This window comes from Zeus faber (genome assembly GCF_960531495.2).
Source record: "Zeus faber genome assembly, chromosome: 5".
Taxonomy (NCBI): Eukaryota; Metazoa; Chordata; class Actinopteri; order Zeiformes; family Zeidae; genus Zeus; species Zeus faber.
In genome coordinates, this window is record NC_137192.1 from 32833691 (window position 1) to 32859049 (window position 25359).

A 25359-nucleotide genomic window follows, 5' to 3' on the forward strand; every position below is an offset into this window, starting at 1 on the left:
AGGTGGTTGTGGGGATGCATCGCCGCTCCCGTCAGGCTCATTTGGAGTTGCCGTTGGAGGGTGATGAGTGCGAACGAAGTACGTGTCTAATTTGGGCGGTTGGGACATTCTCTTTGTCTTTCTGTTTTTGAGCTCCACTTTTGTGTTTTGCATGATACTCCGCTCACGTTGGCCGCTGCACCTCGCGTATTTAAACGGCGGGAGTTAACAATTTCTGCACCGTTGACCAGTGATTGATGATGACGTTTTCTTTGGCGGTTGTCGATGACGGGGGCAGCGTGTATGACACACATTTGGAGGGAAATCGCTTGAACGTCTGCGTGCTGTGACCCCAAATGTGAGCGTGCAAGTAAAACAACTATACTCATGCAGCACAACATTTCAAAATGATTAAATTAATTGAACGGTTTTATTTGAGTCATGACTCAAATGGCTGTCAATTTACTACCAACCATGACCGTAATTCCTCTGTGAGGAGGTATATACTGTATACTGAGTGCGCCGACTGAAGGTATGGTAATGCTTTAAAGGTGACATCGTATCAGCGCACCTGACATGCCAAGGGCCCGCGCAGTCCAAAAAAAAAATAATAATTAAAAGGTTGCGTCTCGGGCCCCCAGGAGTCCCGGGCCCCCAGCCCCTCCCGAAGCCCTGCCCCTGACGCAGAACGCTGTCCCCCATCACGGCACGGATCCTCCCGGAATCGATCCTCGGGCGCCGATGAAAAAAAGGGGCCGCCCACTGCTCCCGGCTGCCCCCGGGAGGAATGAGAGCGAGGATGTGGAAGAAAATGCAGAAGTCACGTTTCTTCAGTCACCGCTCCCTGCGCACGCGCGCGCGCGTGTGTGTGTGTGTGTGTGTGTGTGTGTGTGTGTGTGTGACTGTGTGTGTGTGTGTGTGTGTGTGTGTGTGTGTGTGTGTGTGTGCGCGCGTGCGCGTGCGTGTGCGTCTGTGTGTGAAGCGCATGCGTGCACCTGTAAGACGGATAAATTCTCCCTCTTCTACCTGGGAATATCAACGATTTATTTGCTCTAACCTTTTCATTCTTTAACCACAAGGACCTTCTTTATTTGTGGCTGGGGGGACATTTGCGAGCGCAACGCCGGCCCAAAGGTTATTCAGAGAAAAGCGCCGGGCGGTGTGAGGGCCGTGTGCAGGACCCGCAGCTGTAGCTTTGCCCGAGACTCGAAAAACAGTCACAGGAAAGACTATACTGTATCAAGATGGAGTTTCTTTTTTTAAGTCCCAGTCTCATTGTTTGGAGAAAGGAGGAGATGGGCTTTTTCCTACTGTGGCTCGACACAAACAGGAGACAGACAGCCAGGGATCAAGGAGCCAACTGGGGCATGTACTTTTTTGGTTGTGGTCACTGGAAATACACCCAAACTTAACAGCAGTGTTTTCAAACCTTTTTTCTGCCACTTTTTTTTTTTTTTTTTACATTGAAATATTCCCTCGGCAAACCACGATCCTGCTGACCACTACAACCATCCCCAAACGTCACAAACGCATAGAGCTGCGATTATTATAATGGTGTTCGGATGAACACGGAGCTGTTCTTCTGCTGGAGCTGATGAATCCAATGAATTAGTGCAGCCGTGCAATTTTGATCTTGCAACACAAGGGCTGGTTTCCATTATGCCTTTTTATAGAGTGGAATTTGAAGGCACGCCTGGCGATCTCTCACAGCAACACTCTATTCTCTCTACAAATGACTGGTTTATCTGGGAATACCTGTTTTTTTCTCACACAATACCAACAAGGCGAAGAAAATCTCAGTTGCATCTAGATTGCCACCCTTGCATTTTGTTTGTATGTATGAGCAGCCAAGGGAGCGCGAGTGCGTGTGTGTGTGTTTATTTATGTTGAATTGTGTGTGTTTTGTGCTTGTGCGTGAAGGTGTGCGTGTGGCCTCTCCCTGTGACGCCCCTCCATCCCAAAACACGTTTCCATGTTCACCCAACGTTTGACAGGAGATCTGTCATTCTTTTCTGTCGCTGCAGACCATGGAGCCTACCTTCCTCCCCTTTATTGACTCAATTAAAAAAAAAAGATTGCACCAGCAAAAGGAGGTCAGAGGTATGACCACATAATGTTTTTTAATGACCCAGACAATCTGTTCTGGCCGGTGCTGGTGTGCACTACACTGGAAGAAACGCTTACTGCGGTCATAATTTTAGTGCATTTGTTCATGCTTCGATAAAGCAAAATGAGCCGCGTCCAGCTGCAAGCAGGATGACCCCACTGAATATTACACACACGCTTCTTATTTAACAAAATGATAATAATAGAGGAATGTGAAGTATTGAACCAGTTTGTTTATTGTTCCTTCTCTCTCTGGTCGAAAACAATCTATCACGGCCCTACTGTGTGAGCCGCCAGCCTTCTATTTAGGGAGTTCATTTGTTTCCATCCTGTGTGAACTACTGTTGGTGACATATTTTAGAGGGGTGTGTCTGGAGGGAGTCCAATTTTTACCAAAAGGGGGACCTGTTCTCTTTAAAAAAATATTTAAATAAGCTTTTGGTAATGTAATCCCCCAATAATAATAATAATAATAATAATAATAATAATAATAATAACAACAACATAACTCATAATAATAATAATAATAATAAACATAATAATAATAATAATAATAATCATAATCATAATTATAACAATAATAATAATAATAATAATAATAATAATAATAATAATAATAATAATAACAATAATAATAATAATAATCATAATAATAATAATTATTATTATTATTACTCTTATAAACTATTGTTGGACCTTGTGTTTCTGCGGTAGTGGACAGTGTATTTGGCTGGATAGTGGAACATGGGCTGTGGCTGCAGGGAGGAAGCGTCGCGGTGGGAATGAGGAATGAGACTCGTTCTCTCAGTCCAGACTCCGCACTGGAGAGGGAGGTCGCATCATGTGGCTCCATGTGGATTATGAGTTCAAATGACGAAACTGTTTAAATGTCATAGACCACGTTGCCATTATTTTTCAAATGGTGCTGCCTTTCATTTTGGACCGATGCCCCGGTAAAGGACCCGACTTGAGCGTACAATGAATACAGGTAAGATGACTTTTCAATGACAGGACAAGAAGTCCGTTAGAAGAGGTGCGGGACGAGGGGGCGGAGAGCGAGACTCTGTTGACGAGAGGGATGGTCATCCCATTCACTTGGAAACATATTCAACCTGAAAGTGGGGAAAATGTCACGCAAATCAATATTTGGAGAAAGGAATTCCAATTGCTCTCACTCGTGGATCAATTTTTTTTAAAATCTAATAAGGAATAATAAATGTGTAAGGAAATTGAAAGTACTGATACAATCAAAGACATGATTACAATCTCATTTTATATCATTAAACATGATCACTTTAGTTCACTTTAAGATTAAATTATAGGTCACCTTTTGAAAACTGTTATGAATGTTGTTATTATTATTATTTATTTATTTATTTATTTATTTATTTATTTATCTATCTATTTATTTATTTATTTATTTTTATTTTTATTTTTATTTTTATTTTTATTTTTATTTTTATTTTTATTTATTTTTATTTTTATTATTATTATTATTATTATTATTATTATTAATAATTTTATTATTATTATTATTATTATTATTATTATTATTATTATTATTATTATTATTATCTTGACAACCTTAATGTTAATATTGTATGCAAATTCCCAAATTTAGGTGTATTGTTCTGGTGGGAGCAGTGCTGTCCTCATCATTTTGTATTTGTTTTTTTTGCTTTTTTCTATTGTATTTATGGTCATTTAATCCACATCAGTTTCCTAATTCACCATCCTTTGTTTTTCGACCTTGTGCTTTGCTGCTTTCCCATATTATCTTTAAAGCAGTAAAAATAGTTTGAAAAGGGCTTCTCTCCCCTCAATCACAGGAAGTGAGTCAGGGAAATCCCTTCAAGTTGGGAGTTTTGTTTTTGAGGGAGCACACAGTGAAATCCTTCCCAAGCCCTCGACCCATTTAAAACTGTTGCACATAGCATCAGCTTGTTTTTCATTTGAGGTTTGATTAAAAAAAAAACAAAAAAAACGTATGCGATCACTGTCACTAGGAAGGCAGAAAGTAGTCATTATACAAGATTAACTTCATTTGACACAGCCAAGGACAGTATGGGGCGTGGGAAATCAATAGAGTGCAACTATGTTAAATATCATTTTACAAAGTGTAATGTGATGATTTTCTCTTCCTGCTTTTAGACACCAAACCTCCGCTTGCACCTAAGCCGAAACTCCCTGGTCCTGACAGCATCCTGCTGCCTTCCCCTCTCATGTCTAGAGCCTACGCTGCAGGGAGGGGTCCCAAACCTCCTGTAGCTCCAAAACCCAAAGTTCCACATGAGTTTAATGGGAGGGATCTGACCTCCTGCATTAGTGGAGGCCTGTTGCCTTCAGAGGAGCAGCTTAACCAAGCGAATGAGCGAGACGTGGGGACGGGGGAGTACCGATTTGACCTCTATGTCCTCTGTCCAGGACAAAAGGAAAAACTGAGCGGCTCACAAGACCCTGAAGACAGACGGAAGAGGCTTGAGGAAAACGCAGAGAACAACATGGCACAGGAAATCGGTGAAAAATGGAGGTCGAGCCACGCGGCTCTGAGGGACGGGGTGAGCTCCCTGGAAACCCTGGAGGTGGGCGGCGCCGGACTCACCTCCGACTCCACGAACGCCATGGACTTGACGGACACGGACATGACGGAGGACATGAACTCTGAGGGCTTTGACGCAGGCGAGGCGCTGGCGGACAGAGACGACTTCTCAGCAGGGGACTTTTCCTTTACCAGTGTTGAGGAGGAGGAGGAGGAGGAGGAGGCTGAGGACTGTTCCGGGGACAAAGCCCCCGGGTGGAGGGACGAGGACATGAAGGAGAGCAGAGAAACGCCTCAAGGCCAGGAGGGCGAAGCAGGTGCTCTGGCGGAATTTTTGGCGGAGCGACGGGCGAGCGGCCCAAATGGCCGACTTGAAACTGCCTCTGAGCCTTTCTACGTCTCGTCTAGGGACATCATCGACAGAGAACAAAGAGATAACGTTTCTGCCATTTCAAAGAGCCCACCCTTTCAGCAGAAACATTTACTAGGAGATAGCACCGTTGTGCTACCTAGTAAATATAGGTGCATTACTAATAAAGACACGCTGTTTAGGAAATCCGTTGACAATGGACAAATAGAGTGTATCTCTTCTGGCGATTATGTGCATATAGACAAGGATAATGAGGATGACAAAGACAAGGAAGCGATAACAGTGAGCCTGTGCCAGAAAAGGATGCTCATCAAGGGTGGTGAACATAAAGCACACATGGTGGAGGCTCTGCTGGACAACCACCCCAGGTTCAGGCTCGTTTCCTTCTCGGTGCCTACAGACCACGATACCTCCCTCTCCTCTTCTGTGTCGGAACCCCACAGAATAGCACCCGGCGACTCTTACGTTTTCGGAAATGAGGAGGACTCGGAAGAGCCTGAGGTGCCGTTTTGGGATAGCACCATTGATACAGAACCAAATCTCAGCGATGAACACATCTACGAGGTGGCCGGGGACGACTTAGAAAGAGAAATTGTTCTTCCCTTTGACAAGAGGACTGCAGCCATCCGCTCGCAGTCGGTTTCGGGAAAGTTATCAACTTTTACAGCTGAGCTGGGACCACAGCTCAATACTCAGAGAAACTGCATGGGCAGACTGGACCAAACTGCACCTGCACTGACCAGCAGCCCCATGCTTAACACCGTCCGAACCAAGAGCTACTCCAAACCGCATCTCTTTTCCAAATACCCCCGCTCCTTTTCCGTCGAGGGACGAGACATGTCTCTGTGTCTGTACAGGGAGAGAGAGGGTTCCCCGACAGACAGAGGAGAGGACGGTCTGTCTTCACCTCAGGCCTTCAATTCGTCCGGAAGCTTTTCCCGGTGCTCCCCGATGCCATCCAGTGGCCTGTCCACGCCTACATCTGTGCTGGACATCCCTCCTCCATTTGAACTGGCTTACATCACTAAGAAGCCCATCACAAAGAGCTCCCCTTCCCTTCTCACCGAAGGGGACGCACAGGAAAAGAACAAGAAGAAGAAATCCTACATTAAGCGCTTTCTGATGCTCAAGTTTGGGAAAAAAAACGACCGCAAGGCTGCGGCGGACGCCAACGTGGCCTCCACCAGGTCCTCATCGGAATCCATCCACCGCACCTCCAGCGGACTGCTGCATTTTGACAAGAGCAACTTGGGGAGCTCTCCGGAGCTCAGCTCTTGTCCTGAAAGCACGGCTCAGCTTTTGTCGCCGCAACTCCCCACGTATTTGTTGAGCAAGGACAGCAAACAAAGGGCGCTCTCTGTCGCCTTCCTCAACCGCAGCGTGGTCCGTGTCGAGTCCTTCGAGGATCGCTCCAGGCTGCCGTTTGCTGCTCTTCCTCTGACCAAGCCTCGCTCCATTTCCTTCCCCAACACAGATACCTCGGATTACGAGAACATCCCCCCTATTAGCTCCGACTACGAGAACATCCAGGTCCCGCGGCAGAGGCCGGTGAGACAGGGAACCTTTGCAGAGTTCTTTGAGCATCCCCGCCGGGCGCGGTCCTCGGCCAACGACACGGACGGCTATGTGGACATGAGCAGCTTTCCCGGGTTTGAGAGGAAAGCTCCTGTGTCTCCTGCGCAAGAAGACGCAAGGTAAGGAGAATGATGTTTTTTTTAATATGTATGTAATGTTCACAGTATTTCTGTGTATGTGTGTGTGTGTGTGTGTGTGACTTGGTGTGTGCCTGTAGGTTTTGGGGTGTGTCTGACAGTGAGAGTCAGAGAGGGAGCGAGTGTGTGCTGACACGGCGAGATGCTCTTGGAGGTGATATAAGTGATCCATGCCACCTTTTAGACCGAGCGCTGGTGTTCTTTATGACTGTTTGTCCGCGATGTGGGCTAACTACCCTCTCGTGGCAGAAGATTTACAACTATATATGCACGGCCCCTTGCAGCTGTGACCACAGCAGACGCGGAAGGGACAGCGGGAGGAGGGGGGTGATGGGAAGTTTAAGAATATAGGGACGGATGTGCAGTAGCTTTCCTTTTGCATTGTTCCGGGTGTGTGCGCGGGGTATTTTCATTTATTAGTAGAAGGGCCTTTCTTACGAGGGGGCCGTTCTGGTTTGACAAATCATCTGTTAAAGTCATCGACCCCAATAGGTTTCATCATGTTTAGCTGGAGCCTTTCCTCTGAGCAGCAGCTTCACTATTATGTTGGTATTTGTTTCGTATGATCACCCATGCTTTGCTGGCATTAACCCCCCCCGCACACACACACACACACACACACACACAGTATCCCATCTTACTGGGCCGCTATCATACACACCCCTCAGGATGATTAATAGTCACAGCACTTTGGAGTCATCGCTCCTTTCTCCAGCCAATGGGAAAGAAAACAGGCTGCGATAGGATCTCAGTGTTGCATGTTCTGCAGTCAGCAGTTGCTCCTACCATGTTTACCATCACCAGGCTGCACACCAACGCCACTGTAATTCAAATTTTTTGGTCAACGTCTGGCCAGAATAATGCAAGACAACCCCCTTTAACTTACACGGTGTTTATTTGATGTGTCCTCCAAACAGAACTCTAAAGGAGGTGTACACCGTAGCCCTACGTAGACTGGGTTTATGGCTTCACAGAACGCATGTTTTTTTTTTTCATGCAACCCTGTGCATTCTGTCACACAACCTGCTGCTACCCTGCAAGCGCTCTGTTACGGTGTCCACACCCTGCTGGGTATTTCACGTGGTCATATATATATATATATATATATATATTATATATATATATATATATATATATATATATATATATATATATATATGTATATACTGTGGAAATAAAATAGTCATGATCAATTAAGTCAAACAAGTCTAAAAATAAACACGTCTCTCATCGGTGCCTATCAAAATATTAAAAGGTAATATAAATGAGTTATTGCACATGGTTTATTTGTGACTACTTATACTACAACTACTTTTCATACTAAACATGACAGCTGGTGCTGGTGAAGTATAATTCAGATAATACCAGTTATTTCAAACATGTTTTTGTCGGAGTATCCTGCACGGCGTGGTTGCAACATGGTTTCCCTCTAGAAATACAGATAATCACTGTAATCAAGTACTAGTCCTGTGGCTACTGCACAACAGAGTGTTCCTTTTTTTTATTAACTAACATTTCTCACACTATATATTAGATGTGCTATGTGCAATATTTTTCATTCTATTCAGCGTGCACTGGATTCTATTAACCAAGCACTTGACCGCACATTACACAAGAATAGTTGGAACTGCAATATTACTGCAACGTTCACCTGGCCAGCGGTGTTTTCGAAACATTGGCTCAATAACACCAAGAACAAAAAAACCCCCATATATTTATTATTCTAAACCTTAGTCATTTATCACCGTAGACTTTGCTTTTGGCTTTCATAACAATCTATAACACTCAGGCAAGTGGCAGACACAGAGATTTTTCAGATGTGCCCAGAAGTCAAAGCCCAAGATTAAATAGTTAATATATAATAGTATATGGTCGATTCCATTTGAGAACAATCTGGAAGCCTCAATCTGTCACCAGAGCGTGTGAAGACTGTCTAATTCAACATTTAAATCCAATAGTATTTAAATATTCAATGGCAAATTTTAAGTTCTAGGTTTTAGGTTAGCGTAGATAATTATCGCAATATTTTGACGGAAAAGGAATTATTGCCGCTGTTTTTTTAATCCATGTACATTACTAATGTGACTAAATGAGGCCAATAACATCGACACCACAACGCCAAATACTTGCATAAAGGGTTGAATAGTTTTACTGCTTTTATCTATTTTATTTTTGGGGTGTGAATATGATTCAGGCTAGGTCGAATAAAGTGGGTCTGTCTTTGCATTGCTTTTGGAAAGTTTGGATTTCACACGAGCGACCTCCCACTTTGGCTGTGACCGGAGCAGTAGCACGGAAATGGAAGCCGGTGATTTTGTTTGTTTTGACTCCGCGCTCGATATAGATTCATCACGGCGGCCCGTGAGTGGTGGCTGGGATTTGGGATAAATGTTTTTTTTTTTTTTTTTTTTTATCACCCTTTTATCATTTATCACCCTGCTTTGCTTCTGCTTTCCTGGACGAGAAAGAAAAACACTGGTCCGCACGCCCACACGCGCGCGCACACACGCACGCACGCACGCACGCACGCACGCACGCACACACACACACACACACACACACACACACACACACACACACACACACACACACACACACACACACACACACACACACACACACACACACACATTCACTGTCCCTCTTGTTTCAGACTCAGCTCACATTCAGACATTGAATCACACCAATATGAAACTCAACAATATTGAGCTGTAACGACTGCGTTACTTGTGAAAAAAAACCCAAAAGAAAATCAGTTTTTTTCTCCGGGAGACTCCGGGAGCTTTAGTGGTTCATTTTAAGTCGTTGCATATTTCTTTTTGGGTGTTATTCTTTGCCCACACCCGTAATTGTCATAGTGGCAAACATCCCCTGCCCGAGCGGCGGCTATTGTCATAATGATTTGACATTGGTGCAGAAGGGAATCTACCAAGCCGCGTCACCAACATGTGTTCCTGACTCCAACGCCATCGTCACCACGGGGCCCAACGGAAGCATTTTATTGGTTTCCCTCCGCGTTTTTTAAATGTATTCTCATTTTGCGCGTTTTATTACCGCATATGTTTAATTATGACATTTTTCAATACAGCGGGATGTGAAACCAGCTGGGCGGGTCCAGGGAGAGTCGTACGTCTGATTTATTCTCCCGCAGATATGAGCTCTCACAGGGAGTGGAGCGTCGCACGGCGCACACCTCACATCTCCGCGCACGGGAAGAGAGGGCGCGTCCTCAGCTGTGACGCGGCAGCGTTGAAATTCGAGTTAAAACATTGTTCTTTTGTGCGTCAGTGGACGCTTGTTGAGTGACTCGCCCGCAAAAGCCACTCGCGTGGACGGGTGTCTTAATGGCAAGGTTTTAAACGTCGAACTGGATCGGCATCCAGCCACGTAGGCGAGGGCCCGGTGGCAGCGACACGCCCATGAGAACCTTCACTGTTGTTGACGACGTGAGACGTAATAGGTTTTAGCCGTGCGGATGGACCTGACGCGCTTCCTTTCCTCCTCAGTGCCTACACCGAAGTGTACAAAGTTTGCTCCATGGCGGCCGCTCCCGCGTTCGGTTCGGTGGGTGAGGAGGAGGAGGAGGAGGAGGGGACGGGGACGGGTGAGGAAGAGCAAGGCCACACCTCGGACGAAGAGGACGGAGGGGCAGAGAGCAACTACGACCGGCAGGTTGGTCTCACGTCGCGTGATGGAGCGTGAAGAAAGCAACTAGTTTGGAATCATCTGTCAATTAAACGAGCATCAGAAATTGAACAACAATAAACATGTATAATAATCGGCACAATACATCCATAATAACTACATTTGTTAATAGTAAATATTGTCGTTGTCCGCAGCCCGACGGTCGGTCCAGAGCCTTCTACATCGCCAAAGAGCTGCTGGACACAGAGAGATTGTGAGTCAAATCACATTGACATCCTATTCCCTGTCACCAACGCCATCTTTCCCTCTAAACCTAAGTCTAAGTCTCAGTCTAAATCTAAGTCTAAGTCCAAGTCTAAGGCCGTTCTTAATCTGCGTTCTTGTCTGTACTTGTGTTCTTGTGGACTTGTGAAACGTCATCAGTCGCAGCCCAAGTACTGTTCCAATTCAAAGTCTGCATCAAGCCAAGTCCAGTCCAAATGCCCGGATGTGGACTTGCTCCGCCCATTTTATGGAGGATGCGTCGGTGGTGACTTGTGTGGACTTGGGACAGACAAGTATCCCACAATGCATTTTGCACCAAGCGGTGGTAATGGTATTGGCCCCCGGGAGTCTGTACTCCTGAGTCGAACTTGCCAAGTCTGAACTACCAAGTCTACAAGTCCGGACTTTGCGTACTTGGTATTGAGAAACGGCCTAAGTCTAAGTCTTAGCCTAAGTATAAGTCTAAGTCTAAGTCTGAGTCTAAGTTGTTTAATCATCTGTTCCTCTGCACTCAGACACGTCAACGCCCTCAAGCTCCTCCAGGAGGTAAGCAATGTGTTTATTTTCGTCCTTGCGTGTGTTTCCCGTCGTTAAACTGTCAATTAAGTCGCGAGGCGCAATCAGCTGAAGTTCCCGCAGCGACGCCGACCTGACATATTGGCATGACATTGAATTAGAGACTGTAAGAGCCCTTCCCAACCTTCCTGTCGTGACGTGGCGCTTTTGTTTGACTTCTTTGATCCGTCCAACGTCAAAAGAAAACCGCATGGAGTCCCGCTGACGTGGTTACGGCGTCTTCACGCTGCGCAGTAATGTCATTCCGCCTCCTTTGCTCCGTACCTCCGTCAGCAAGACACTTGATCCGAGGAGTGAAAAAAAACTTTTTTAAGACATGGGCATTGGTACATCAGATAAACAGGTAAGAGCAACCTGCTGGGGACCTTAACAGTCACCGTGGGGACAGCGATGGAGTTCTATTGAATATTATTAGGGGTGTTGCTTTGGCAGTGATCTTAATTTTATATATATTTCATTAATCACCGTTATAAATGAATTTTCACGTTAACGAGTGAGTTTTCATCACATAATGGACCCTATCAAAGAAAGACTAGAAGTACGATGACTACGTGGAAAAAACATTTTAGACCCCCCACTTTCTCCCAGTGGAAAATACTGTATATACATTTGGCCAAAACAACTGAACCCGTTTTATGACAAATCCTTTCGCCTTTTGCATCTCTGAAGTCGTCCACCTTGCGTGATATGAATAATTTGATGTATGCATTAGCAACGTTTCACCAACTGTTATCATCAAACCTTAAAGTGAAGCGGATGACATGTGTTATCCAGTGACGGAGATATTTCAGAATATTAGTTATTAATATTTACACCTCTGGCCACAAATAGAGATGAATTATTGACCTGGAATATTTACGGTGAGCCTCGGAGAATTTTTTAACTCCATATATTTTCATGACTTATGCGGTGAAGCAGTAGACTACTCATTCTAGTGTGTGTGTGTGTGCGTGCGCGCGCGTGCGTGCATGTGCGTGTGAGCTGAACGAACAGATTGTTTGATATCGTGGCATCTCATTTTATCTCTGAGAAGTGGAAACAGGGAAATAATTGAACTGACAACGGGGTGATAGTGTGCGTGTCCAGCGTGTCCAGCGTTTTGAAGACACACACACACACACACACACACACACACACACGGGGCCATAACAAGGTGTATTTATCACACCCAGGACCTCCGGGAGGCGGTGGGGGCGGGGGACGGGGGGGAGCCCGTGTTGGCCGAGGACAGACTGAGGGAGATCCTCAGCGAGCTGCCGGATGTCTACACCCTGCACAGCAGGATCCTCGCCGAGCTGGAACAACGGATACGACACTGGTGAGAACACACATGCACGCACGCACGCACAAACACACACACACACTGTATGACCGTATGTATATGTATGTGACAAATAACCTCTTGAACTTGAACTTGAACTTGAACACACACACACACACACACACACACACACACACACACACACACACACACACACACACACACACACAGAGTCTGAGACCAAAGCTTATTATTATTATTATTATTTCAGTTTTTCTCAGTTGTTTACACACTAACACTGGTACTTGAGACAATGACCACAACCTGTAACTGATGTGCCAGAGTCCCCTGAACTAGTTCTCCTGAAGTACAAGCTCATTTCCTGCTTTACGCTCAGGTTGCAGTTCTAACCCAAACAGAGTAGGTAAGACATCTACTCCCATTACAGTATTTCAGTGCTGCAAATCCATACAGTACTCAATGATTACTGTATACAGTACATGTTTCTATTATTTATTCCGTTCTGTTTGTGGAACACTTTACACATCCAACTTTTTGTGTGTTGGGATGTATGCAGTATTCCGAAAAAACCCCAACATATTTTTGTTTATATTACAGTATATTTGTGTGTTTTATATTTGAGTATAAAAACATTGGACAACAATATTTTCCAACAGACTATTGTACACGCGTAGTGAGTATAACACTGAACATGCAAACGGCATAAGTCTGCTGATGAGACGTTCGTACAAGTGTTTTCCATTCATCGTGTTTTACATTGAGCACATCAGTGTTCAACTGCTTCTTAGAAATATCTTTTCATGTGATGGTGTGATGTGTCATTTTAACACACAAAAAAAAAACATTTTGAGAAGGTATAACATTTTTTTGAATGCTTTGAGTTTCATTTTGCAGGAGATTTGTGGAGTTTTGCCTTTTGTGTGTGTGTTTCTGGAATTTTGTGTGGAGTCCTGTGAATATGAGGCATGTTTTTTTTAAGAAATTGTGTGTAAACAATTGCGGAAACAGTGTGTTTTGGAGTCTTGAGTGAAGTCCAAGACTTTAAAGTGGCGAGTCCAATTCATGATCAATTGAGTTGCGACTCGAGCAAACCTGACAAAAGAACAGCAAATCCACTGTGTCGATATGTTTGTATTGTGTGTGCTGGCTAGGGCTCTGTTGTAAAAGAGATTTGAGAACCCCATGTGACTACCCCATGAAATAATGGTTAAACAAAAAAATTAAATAAATATTTATGTATAATATACAATATATATTATAATATACTATATATAATATACTATACTATATAATATTATTTAAAAACTACAAATATAAGTTGCAGTTTTGGACCAGTCTTGAAATAATAATAGGGGTCTTCACTGTCCAAGACCAGTTCAAGACACACACACACGCACGCATGCACGCACACACACACACACACACACACACACACACCAAAATCAAAAGTACTATACTTTTCCCCATCTCCTGCTCCAAGTTTGAGCCAGTGCTCCTCCGACACTCTGGTGAAGCTCAGCAACCATTCGGCCTTTTCAGCCGAGTCACAGGCCGCCCGCAGACCACAGGTTCCTAAATCCATTCCCTCCCCGCCCCCCAGGGAGCAGAGCCAGAGGATCGCAGACGTGGTCCTGTCCAGGAAGCCCGAGTTCCTGGTCTTCACAACCTACATTGGCCACTACGACCGCAGCGTGACGTTGTTGGAGGAGAGCTGCCGAAGTTCCCCCGCCTTCGCAGCCGTGGTTCGCCAGTTTGAGGTGAGACCCAAGCACTGTGGGAGCCACCTGCAGGGAGCCAAACCTAACAAACAAAAAATCGTCGGTTCTCTGTTATCCTGGTGCTTTGGGACTTAATCATAACTTTCACATACTAATTTGGGAGACTAATTAGTATTCTATTTCACAGGCAGCGAGAAAGTGCTCAGCCATGGAGAGGGGGGATGCGGAGGGCTCCGTCTATGATATTGTCGAGACAAATCTCTCGAGTGGGGCCTTCGCTTTTAGATAACATTCATTTACCTACTGGGGCCAAATATGTCAGGGGTGCGGCCGCACCGCTCTAAATAAGAGGCTTGGCGAGCGATTCACAGGTTTTGGACAAAATAAAGCACACACGTGGAGGATATTCTAGATCTGATAACCACGGCGTGTGTGTTTACCGCACACACTGAAAGAGATGAAGTGCGGTGAGGTGCGGTGAAGAGGCTTACAGAGATGGTGTTGTACGATGTGCTTGTGGCTCTTTGGTTTTACTGTCACTGCCTTATTAAAAGAGCCTCGACTTTCCTTCGGCAGATAATTAAAATCCACACGCCGGCGTAAAAATAACACACCTCGGGGTGGTGCGTCTTAAACACGCTTCTTCCTGTTCCCGAAGTGCCGTGGACGACGGCAATATTGGTTTGTCAAAGGGAATGTTTGCAGTTTTTCAACCCGGGCCTTGTTAAAATGCAGCTTTATAACGTTTTACCTTTTCACCGTTTATCACTGGTCACAGCATTTCCTCAATGAACGCGTCACTGCTGGGGAAACTTACCACTCTGCTGCAGCTTCTCACTGCGCTCGAATTCCGTCCAGTGGGGCACGAAAAAGCCCCCTAAAATCTTAATCTCCCCCCCAAGCTTTTGTCCCGTTGTGCTGCATTGAAGCACTGTGAGAAGCTGCAGCAGAGTAGTAAGTTTCTAGGTGGTAAAGCATTCGGCAAGGTTGCGTCAACAGTTATAAATGATGGGAACCAATATTTTAGGAATAATAATAATTAAGGCCTGGGTTGAAAAGCGGCATATCTTTCCTTTAATAAACATGCTTTTGATTGTTCCCTGCGCTTGTACTTCCAAACCGCACCGTGCGGTACGGACGCTCTGTAAGGATGTGGTCCTTCAGTGGCACTCCAACATTGAATTGATTTGCACAATTATCAGCACCACTCCCGTGAGGGATTGGTCTGATCAGCCCATGATATGCCGAAACGGTGGTTTGCATACCGCACCCAGGGCTTTCTCAAGTTCACCAGCAGAAAGAAGCTGACAAAGCTAATTAGATGATGTGCAGTCCTTACACCTGCCCTGTCAAAAGTATTGCACCGCCAGGAATGTGATATTGATTTGTGACCTAATGATCCATGTTGCACATGTGTGCCTGTGTGCGTGTGTCCATGCCGTTTGTGTGTGTGTGTGTGTGTGTGTGTGTGTGTTTGTCTTGAAGGTGTGCAAGTACTGTAGATGAATATATGAATATATTGTGCATACACATGAACACAGATAATATAATATTAGTGCAAACATGCACATATGAACCACAAACACATACAAACACACACACATACACACACACACACACACACACACACACGCACACGCACACAATCGCAAACTGTATGGAAATGCCATGCACAAGAAGTTGCAATTCTGTAAAATGACCCTGAGTCCAACTTTACAAGAGGACTTGCTTTTGCTGAAGGGCTTGAAAGTCTTGTATAATTTGCTAATGCATTTTATTTGTTTGTTTCAAACTCTACACCACGGTCAATACATTTACATGGGAAGCCTCGTCGCAAAATTGATTCTTTTATCTCGTGCATTCATGTATTTATTTACTGTTGTGTTCATTTGCGCTGTGAACAGCAACGGCAGCACTGATGTTGATTACGTTGGGTTTTTTTTTCTGTCCGCAGCAGAGTCAGAAAACATCTCTAAAACATCAGCTTCTCCAGGTCATCGTGCGCGTGGCTCAGTACCGCATGGTCCTCACCGGTGAGCATCGTGTAAAGGCGGATTCATAATTATCTCCTTGTTGTAGCGTTTCTGAACGGGTTTTGAAGCTCCACGATCTCCCCTCTTCCCCCCTCCAGATTACCTGAACAACCTCTCCCCGGATTCCAAGGAGTATGAAGATACCCAAGGTACCTACAAATAGTGGAGGACCTGGAGACCCTCCCCCTGTGTGTCCGCCGTAGAGAGAATAAACGCCGACCTGGCAGTATTTGTTTTACATGGGGGGGGGGGCTCCGCCTGCTCCGCCGTGTTGACAGGGAATTCATTTGTGCTCATTTGGAATTCAAGAGACGGCCATGAGAGAGCCATTTTGGGTGCGTTTCTTCGTGCCTGTAACCCACCAGGTGGCCATATGGGCTCTCCTTTGTGTGAGCGCTACATGGGTGATTCACGGGGAATCTGGCTGCTCGAAAAAAAACAAAAAAAACACAGTATCTCCAAGGTCCTATGAGTGATAAGGGAGTCAGAGCCGGGCCAGACGGCCGGACGCTTCCATGCCCCTGCTCTGTGACACCCTGCTGGCTCACGCGGCGTGGGCAGAGTGTGTCTTTGTGTGTGTGTGTGTGTGTGTGTGTGTGTGTGTGTGTGTGTGTGTGTGTGTGTGTGTGTGTGTGTGCGGGTGTGGGTGTGCGTGCGCGGGTGTGGGTGGATGGGCGGGGCGCCGTGCGTCTCTGGGCGGAGATGTGAAAAGACGGCATTCCTCACCGTCGGTAAATAACGTTGATTGTGGTTTTAATCGCTTCCTCCCGTCTGGCTGCCACCCCCCTCGCCTGGCTCAGCCGCTGTCGCGGTGGTGTCGGACATCGCCGATCAGGCCAAGGACACTTTGAAGCACGGGGTGAGTCTCAAGGCGAAGACGCTGGTTTTGGCACATTCATGCACGTTGCCCTTCCCATACTATTCCTTTCCCTTCTGCGTCTCTCTCTCTCTCTCTCTCTCTCTCTCTCTCGCTCTCTTCAGAGGAACCTGCTGCGTCTGGTCAACATAGAGTACAGCGTCCGTGGCCAGAAGGACCTGCTGCGGCCCGGCAGGGTAGGCTCTGATCACAGCACATCCACACAACTCCACCCTCACCCTCGCCCCCACCCTCGCCCGCGGCCATCCACCCGTCCTTCGTGGCTCCTGGTGGCCGGGGGCGGGGGTGGCGCTGGTGGCCCGGGGGCCACTTTAAAGGGGGGCCGTGTGACGTTCCCGACGCCCTGTTCGTTTCATTATCCTCCCAGAGTGTAATGCCGACGCCCTCCGCCGTGTTTGTCCTTCTGTTCCCAGGTATTTATAAAGGAGGGCACCCTGATGAAGGTCAGCAGGAAGAGCAGGCAGCCTCGCCATCTGTTTCTGGTAAATGTCACTTCCCGTGCGCCGCGCAACGCCCGGCATGGGGGGGGGTGCGCTGAAATGGACGACCTCCCCCGGCAGCTTTGTGCGCCGCCCCGCAAGGCTGCGCGCGACGCACCGTCCGATATGTCTAGCCCGGCAGCGTCAGGGGTAGAGCCGAGAGCCTCTTCCTGCAGCGGTTTGACGTCTAGACCGCGCCATTGAAAGCGGCGCTTCCTGGCAGGATGTTTCTGAATGCAGACTTCCTGAGGCGGCCTCTTAGCCCCGAAGCACACGCACCGCATCTGATCCGCGGATTGTTAACTGTGAAATGTGTCGTGGTTGTACTCACTTTATCTCCGCCGAAGGTGAACGCTAATGCGCCCTTTTTTACAGATCTTTCGGTGAAGGGGACACGAGCGTCCGACATTGCAGGGCGCGGCGTTCACGCCGTGAGGCCCAGGCCTGCCGGGGCGTTGCCGCAGCGCCGTCGGGGGGGGGGGGGGGGGGGGCAGAGAAGGTCATGATTTATGAAGTCATAAGTCTCAATCGAGAAGCAACGTGGAACCGGTCATTCTTTACGGGCCGTCCGGGAAGGCCGGAGAAATGCTTTGGCCCCGCCCGGCCTCGTGCGAGGGAGGGGGGCGAGGGGCGTTGCAAGGTTTCACCGCAGACACTCGGCGAACATGATACCCCGGGCCGGGAGGGACAGATTAAATTCCGCCGCTTTATGAGAGGTCCAAACGTAAAGCAGTGCTTTGTTTTATGTCTGTCCCTGCTGTTGTGCTTCCCCACATGTTCTGTCTGTTCAGGGTACTAATAATAAAAGGAAGAAAGACTCTGGATCCTCGTAAATGTTTATTCCGGAGGGACGTAACTCCGACTGGCCGTAGATCCCCGCGGGTTTAACGCAGGTTTTCCTGTGCTGTTTGTTTTACGTTTGTCAAAGTTTTCGGTCATTTGCAAATAGTGTGTAGAATATGTAATTATATTATGTGTATCCTTAACAGGCCAACAGCAGCATGTAAAATAAATACTTAAATGCGGCGAAGCAGTGATAACAGCAGAAGCAACATTGCCTTCGTGAACGTACAGCAGGACGTTCAAAACGCTGTTAGACTAACGAGACTCCTGTTATTTCCAGGATCCTCCCAGAAATGTAGTAAAGCACTCATGGATTCATACAAGTAGGCTCATTAACTGCAAACTGGGGGAGATGAGTTGTTTGTTTTGTTCAACCACGGCATGCTGTATGTGTGTGTGAAATGAAACATTGTCCTTGAGGAGACCTGGCCCTGCTCCCACCCCGGGCGGGCTTGGGTTTTTGTTAAATGGACTTATAGCGCCGCCAAGTGGTGACTTACTGCAAACACGCAGGCAGTTCATATTTTGAAATGAGTATTCCTGCCGCTATGGAATTGTACCCTTTGTCCTTTATGGGGTGTTCTCTTTGTTTGGTGTCAGATGAACGACGTGCTGCTCTACACCTTCCCCCAGCAAGACGGCAAATACCGGCTGAAAAACACCCTTTCGCTCACAGGGATGAAGGTTGGCACCATCTGCCTGAGCTTTCTCTTTACACCAACCACCGACCTTTGCAGTTCACTTTTTAAAGATCCTTGATAAATATTTTCTTTGAGCGCTGAAGCAACGTTCCTTTATTTTTTGACATATGTTTCAAGAAATACCTGATGACTCGATGACTTCTAACTGCTCTCTTACAGTATATTTCTCTCTCCCTCTCATAAGCGCATTGTGTTGCCCTGGGATGACTTGACTTGACTTGACTTGACTTGACTCTCTCTCTCTCTCTCTCTGGTGTTTGTTTTTATTAGTTATTATTTTATTAGTTATTATTTATAATAATAATAATAATTATTATTCCACTCTAGGTTTCTAAAGTGATCCTAGAGAATGTACAGAATGCCCTTAAGATTGAAGGGACAGACCTCTCCGTCACATTGTCTGCAAGGTGGGACAAACCTCTGTCTGTCTGTCTGTCTGTCTGTCTGTCTGTCTGTCCATCTGTCTGTCTTATCTATCACCTTTCTTACAGAATGACACTGCATCTGCTTATGTTATGTTACTTATGTCTTATGCAATTTATTTTCAATTGAGAACTTCAGTGTAATTTAAATTGAAGTAACTGAAGTAAATAATAAAATAATTTAATTACCCCAATTAAAAAATATATTTATATGAATTATAATTATATTAATGATTATATAATATAATTATAATTAATGGATATATAATTCTGCAAATGTATCCCGCATATTGATATTGAACTATCTTGTATTACTGGGAATTGCAGAATTGTGTGAATAATAAGTCTAGAAATTGTATCAATGAAAGCAATCAAGTCAGTAGGTTTAACGTCTGTTTTCGAATCCATTCCCGATATTATATATTATACAGTATGTCAGACAGAATTTTTTGTTTTTCCCTAGCTCCAGCAGCGAAAGGGAAGACTGGTTCTACACCCTGAGCCTCACTGTCACAGAGCACGCCAGAGGTCCCGCGGAGGTGAGAAAACTCCTAAAATAGAGAAGTGAAATGTCTGCTTCCGTCAGATAAGTTCCATGTGAAACTTCACCACAGCTACAAAGTCAGGGGACATCCTTAAAGGCTTAGTGTGAAAACAGCTCAATCAGGCAAAAAACTTTTAAACTTGATAAAAGAAAAAATGAAAATTCTGGGTGTAGGGCGTCATGAGCAGTAGTGAAATGGTGAAAAGAAGAAGACAATCTGCAGCTAATTAAATAAATTATGAATTGAACGGGGGCTAAATGCGGCTTAATGAGCCAAAATCAAAATTGTTAAATTCATCTTTAATTCAGGAAACAGGGTACAGAGTTTAATTAAAAGAGGAAAAGGTCACAGATTTAAAGTGAATGGAAATGATTGAGCTTAATGTCGCTTAATGTGGTTTAATGACCTAAAACTGATGTGGAACAATCTGAAATAATTTCTCATTCTACACCCTCACTTAGACCAAAAGGAAAATGCAGAGCTCCCTCCAAAAGTCCTAAATTAATAAAGGCCTCAATTGCCTCGGAAATGGTTAAACTGGGAGCTTAATGTGGCTAATGATATGAAAGTGAGATGGATTTAAAGGAGACAAATTTCAAGTGTACTTTATCACAAGGTTAGTTAAGTGTTTTACTGTGTGTGTGTGTGTGTGTTCCAGGACAGGGAGCCGCTGTGGCCGTCCCTTGGAGAGAAGCCCCCCACGCTGGTGCCTGTTTCTCAAGTGATGATGTGTATGAACTGTACGTCAGACTTCAGCCTCACGCTGCGGAGACACCACTGCCACGCCTGCGGGAGGGTGAATTATTATTATTATTATTTTTTTTTTTATTATTATGGGATTTTTATTATTATTCTCCTCCTTGGCATTTTTCGGGGGTAAAAGCCTCTGGCCCACGACAACTGCTGGACTCGGGACACGGCTTTTCATTTAATACTTTATCTCTTTCGCCCCTTTTTGCTAAATAAATGCGTTCTGTTCACATCTAACCCAGGTTCTCATTTTTAGGATGAAGTAATAACTCGCAACAATGGCATCGGCTTGTATTAGTAATCCTGCGTGTCATCAGGACTCGCGTCACCGCTTCGCTACGTGAGCCGATACTGCGTTCAATGGAAACTCAGAAAAATGTAACTGGTTTTAGTAGTAATGCTGACGTGAAGGTGAGCAACAGCACAAACTGATGCAACGTTCCACGAGAACTCGAACATTTGTAATTGGTGTTGATACCGGACCCGGTGTATTGCTGCCTGCAGCTATTGAACTTGAACTCTTCTACATCTTCTTGCCATTTTTCGGGCTAAAAGTATCTGAAACACGGCAACAGCAGTACGCACAGACATGGTTGCGGTGTCGTTGGAACTGGGACTTTTCAGACATCTTGTTGTTCGAGTTTGGTCAATATCGATGTACCCCACAGAACCCCGAAAACTGTTGATTTGAAATGGTGTGTACGGAAACTTGGAAAACTGTAATAGGTACCTAATATGAATAAACCGGACCCTGTGTATTCCTGCCTGCAGATATATTTATCATGAATATTAATTAAATGATTAATTATTATTATTATTATTATTATTATTATTATTATTATTATTATTATTATTGTTTTTTATAGGCAGTGGTGGAAAAACTTAATTGAAAGACGCACTTGAGTAAAAGTAGAGACATCTTTAGAAAAAAATACTCTGGAAAAAGCGAAAGTCACTCATTTAGGAAGTAGCTGAGATTAAAGGAACTTAAGTATCAAGAGTAAATGTAAATACTCTGGGAAATACCCCTTCTAGTTCCGTAGCAATGCTGCAAAAACTGAACTGAACACGGGCAGGGTTGCCAGGTCTGCATGACAAACCCAGCCAACCCCCCATCCGACATGCCAACAAAAAAACCCCAACCCGCTTAGACACTTAAAAAGTAGCCCAATTCCGCAGGAAAACCGCAGACCTGGCAACTCTGAACACAGGCTTGGGAGTGGTTGTTTTGATATGACCCTTGATTATGTGGCCAAGTAAAAGTGAAAGTCGACCTCAATAAAATAACTCAAGTAATGTACAGACGCTCCCCAAAAAATACACAAGTACAGTTACAAAGTATTTTTAATTTATTACTTTACACCACTGTGTACAAGGAATATTAATCTATATTCATATTTATATACTGTATATACCATTTACGCCTTTAAAGCCGTTAAAGCCTTTTCTGTAATTTATCTTAATCTTGTGCATAGAGCACATTTTGTATATTCAGTGTATATAGTAATTTTGTTTTTTTGTGGTGATGGGTATTGGGTAGTAATTACCCTGTCTTTGGTTTTGAAGCGCGCGGTGATCCTTGCACGCCGGCTGTGTCGTAACCTTCCCCATCCCCATTTGGTCCCAGATTGTTTGCCGAAGCTGCTCCAGAAACCGCTGTCCTTTGAAATACATGAAGGATCGCGTGGCCAAGGTGTGCGACCACTGCTACAGCGCGCTCAAGGACAGAGGTACCCCGCTCCTTCCCGAACGAGCGCTTGTCTCACACCCGTCTGTGTGTTCCTTGGCGTCTCCATCTCTGCCGCTGTTTCTCCTGGCCTTCTCATGGTCAGCCGCGTAATGCCCCTCTGCGCAGGGGGAAACGTGCCTGCGCTGACAGCGACGAACAGCCCGCGGCCGCCGAGCCGCTCCGGCCGGCCTCTCTCCGCCGTCTTCCAGAACATCCACCCGCCGAACCTCTGGAGGCACCGCAAAGGGACCATGTCTATCAGCCAGGTACACACAGTATGCACGCCAAGACCCATTTAAGGCTCGAGTGAAATTAAAATGCAGCTGTGTAGTCATTTCGGTCAAAGTTAATTTTGTTTTCTGCAATGATAGCACCACCTCTAGTGGCATTTTCCTGTGGGTGCGGACTGGTGCATTGGGTACTAATGACCTCGACCAGAGTGTGTTGAGGGTAGTCCAATTCTCCTCCGCGGTTAAGCAGACACCTCGCTCTGCTTCCCAGGCGACCGTCTCTGAGGAAGGCTCCATGAGCGGCAGTCTGCAGCGCAGTAAGAGGAGCAAGAGGAGCTGGAAGAGGCTGTGGTTTCTCCTCAAAGACAAGGTGCTTTACACCTACCGCGCCCAAGAGGTGAGGGGGAAGATGCACTCCCCTAAAACCTGAACAGAACACCTCGAAAGCCACTGTGATATCATTACGGTGTGTAATTCAACCATCTCCCTCCCTGCGTGTGTGTGTGTGTGTGTGTGTGTGTGTGGGTGTGTGTGTGTGTGTGTGTGTTTCAGGAGAAGGTGGCCTCAGAGAGCTTGCCCCTGCTGGGTTTCACAGTGAGGCAGCCGGACAGGCACGAGCGGGAGGACGAAGCTGCCGTCTTTCAGCTTTACCATAAAAAGACGTTGTATTACACCTTTAAAGCCGAGGACAACTACACAGCCCAGAGGTAAGCAGCACATTAAAAAGTCGCTCGTGAGTAATTGCTTTTACCAACTGAAGAATGTGCTTAAGGTAAATTTATTGTGTAGTTGAATAACGTAGAGCAGCTGTGAAGAAGCTTCGGTCCTAGAAAGTGGGAACAACACATAACGTGCATGCGGTGGTGCCACCTCCGACTGTACGACTCCTACCAGAAACTGCACGGTCGAGCCACAAAGTTATGCAATGTGCACAGAGTGTGGCTCCAGTTTTCGTTTTTCTTTGCTGCCAGAAATAGACCCGATGCTTCACTTGTGTGGCTCTCCGGGCCGGTGTGTTCTGCGCTGACCAGTTAGGGTCGGTGCCAAACTGAAGCGCCAGAACATCCTGGCGCTTTGCAGGGGATTGTCAAATAAACATCTCAGTTAAAAGCTTTCCCTTTCAAACAAGAACCGTTTGGCTTCTGATTGAAGAGCCCATCTTGAACCAGTCTGACAGATAATGTTGCTGTCTATCGTGCTGGAACCGTAGTTAACTCACTGAAATATCTTTGACGTGATATTGGGCACAAGTCATCGATGCAAAACGAACAATCTGCTCTTCATACAGGTGGGCCCATGCCATGGAGGAGGCCACTGTTTTATAGGGCTGAACCCCTCTGAAGATGCTGCTGCAAAAATGGATTCGAATGTCCACCGTTCACCTCACCTGCATTACCCGGGAGAGTCTGTCTTTCCTGCCCTGCGAGGATCTATCCTCGGGGGAAAAAAACGCCTTAATGTGAAAACAAAAAGGAAAAAAATAAACGAAGAACATCGAAGTAGACATGTCTCGCGAAAAGACCACGCGAGGGGACGCCATCGCCTACTTTGTCGACCTTCAGCGTCCTTCCCCCCGCCGCTACGGCAGGTGTGTCGCTCGGAGCCGCGAGGGGCGTTGCCCTGAATATCCCACAGTCTGGACCGGGACAGAAGCCTGACCCACATACTGGACACAAGCAGCTCCCATCTAGTCGTGGGGGAAGCGCTTGGACATTTTTAACCATGTCAAAACACAACCACCTCGAGTACTAAACATATGTCAACATTTACACCTTCTGTTTTATTTTAAGTTGCAGAAAAATGCAAGAAATGGTTCTTCATACACTACAGATTCCTGACTCTACTTAAGGTGAATTCAAAATGAATACATACATTGAAATGCATTGTCTGGTGAATTGTACAGTAGCCCTTTGTTTTACCTTTGTCATGTCCTTTATTATTGGAGAGGAATTAACAGTAGTGAATGTAAATACTTACACGGGAGAAAGACGCTACTTGCTTGATTTGCACTAATATAAAAGGGGGATGAATCTTTAAGAGAAATATTGATGTACTGTCTTCATGTCAAATCTTATATCGCAATTGTTTTATTGTTTAATGCACAGTACCTACGAAAACATGATGTAAATTCCTTATTTGTCCAAGCACTGATTTACATCATTTCATGAGCTTCCAACTGTACTTGACACATAAAGTCATTTTAGACTGTGCTATTTCTGAACCAAGTAAAAATGAAAACGTGACCATGTGGAATGTGGAAAGCGAAAATCTTTGCCGGCTGGTTCGGCTCATTACCACTTCTACCAGCTAGGTGGCAGAGCTGAGCAATTCCTGGTACCGTTGCATGTAATGCTGAATGCATGCAGTGCAGATGGGAGAAACCAGTGATGCTCTGCAGTGTGCGACAGCAATGTGACCTTCAGTACTAAATATGATTATGGTGACATGGTCTGTGGGGGAGTCACTATGGCCTACTTAAAGGACATCCCCAAATTGATACGGGCGAATGAGCGTCTGCCAAAGGAAGACGTGAGAGAGGCCTACGCTGATGAGCTGTGT

The 25359-nt window shown here is 45.6% G+C and overlaps 1 protein-coding gene across 1 annotated transcript; it reads left to right on the plus strand.

Moving 5' to 3' along the window:
• Positions 1 to 2934: 2934 nt before the first annotated feature.
• LOC307230715 (FYVE, RhoGEF and PH domain-containing protein 5-like) lies at positions 2935 to 25027 on the plus strand. Its single transcript, XM_080001151.1, has 21 exons — positions 2935 to 3073; positions 4237 to 6688; positions 10213 to 10378; positions 10546 to 10604; positions 11131 to 11161; positions 12364 to 12509; positions 14074 to 14230; positions 16146 to 16224; positions 16323 to 16373; positions 17025 to 17083; positions 17206 to 17277; positions 17515 to 17583; positions 19024 to 19107; positions 19452 to 19531; positions 20010 to 20085; positions 20750 to 20887; positions 22469 to 22571; positions 22697 to 22836; positions 23072 to 23197; positions 23353 to 23507; positions 24089 to 25027. Exons 1-21 carry the CDS (start codon positions 3064 to 3066, stop codon positions 24123 to 24125), a joined length of 4290 nt encoding a protein of 1429 aa, XP_079857277.1. The 5' UTR covers positions 2935 to 3063; the 3' UTR covers positions 24126 to 25027.
• The last annotated feature ends 332 nt before the right edge of the window (positions 25028 to 25359 follow it).

Bases quoted from the DNA above. Each gene is read 5' to 3' on its own strand.
- LOC307230715 (XM_080001151.1), top strand. The intron at 19,108-19,451 runs GTTGGCACCATC...ATTCCACTCTAG, and splicing joins TTTCGCTCACAGGGATGAAG to GTTTCTAAAGTGATCCTAGA. The intron at 23,508-24,088 runs GTAAGCAGCACA...CTCTTCATACAG, and splicing joins GACAACTACACAGCCCAGAG to GTGGGCCCATGCCATGGAGG.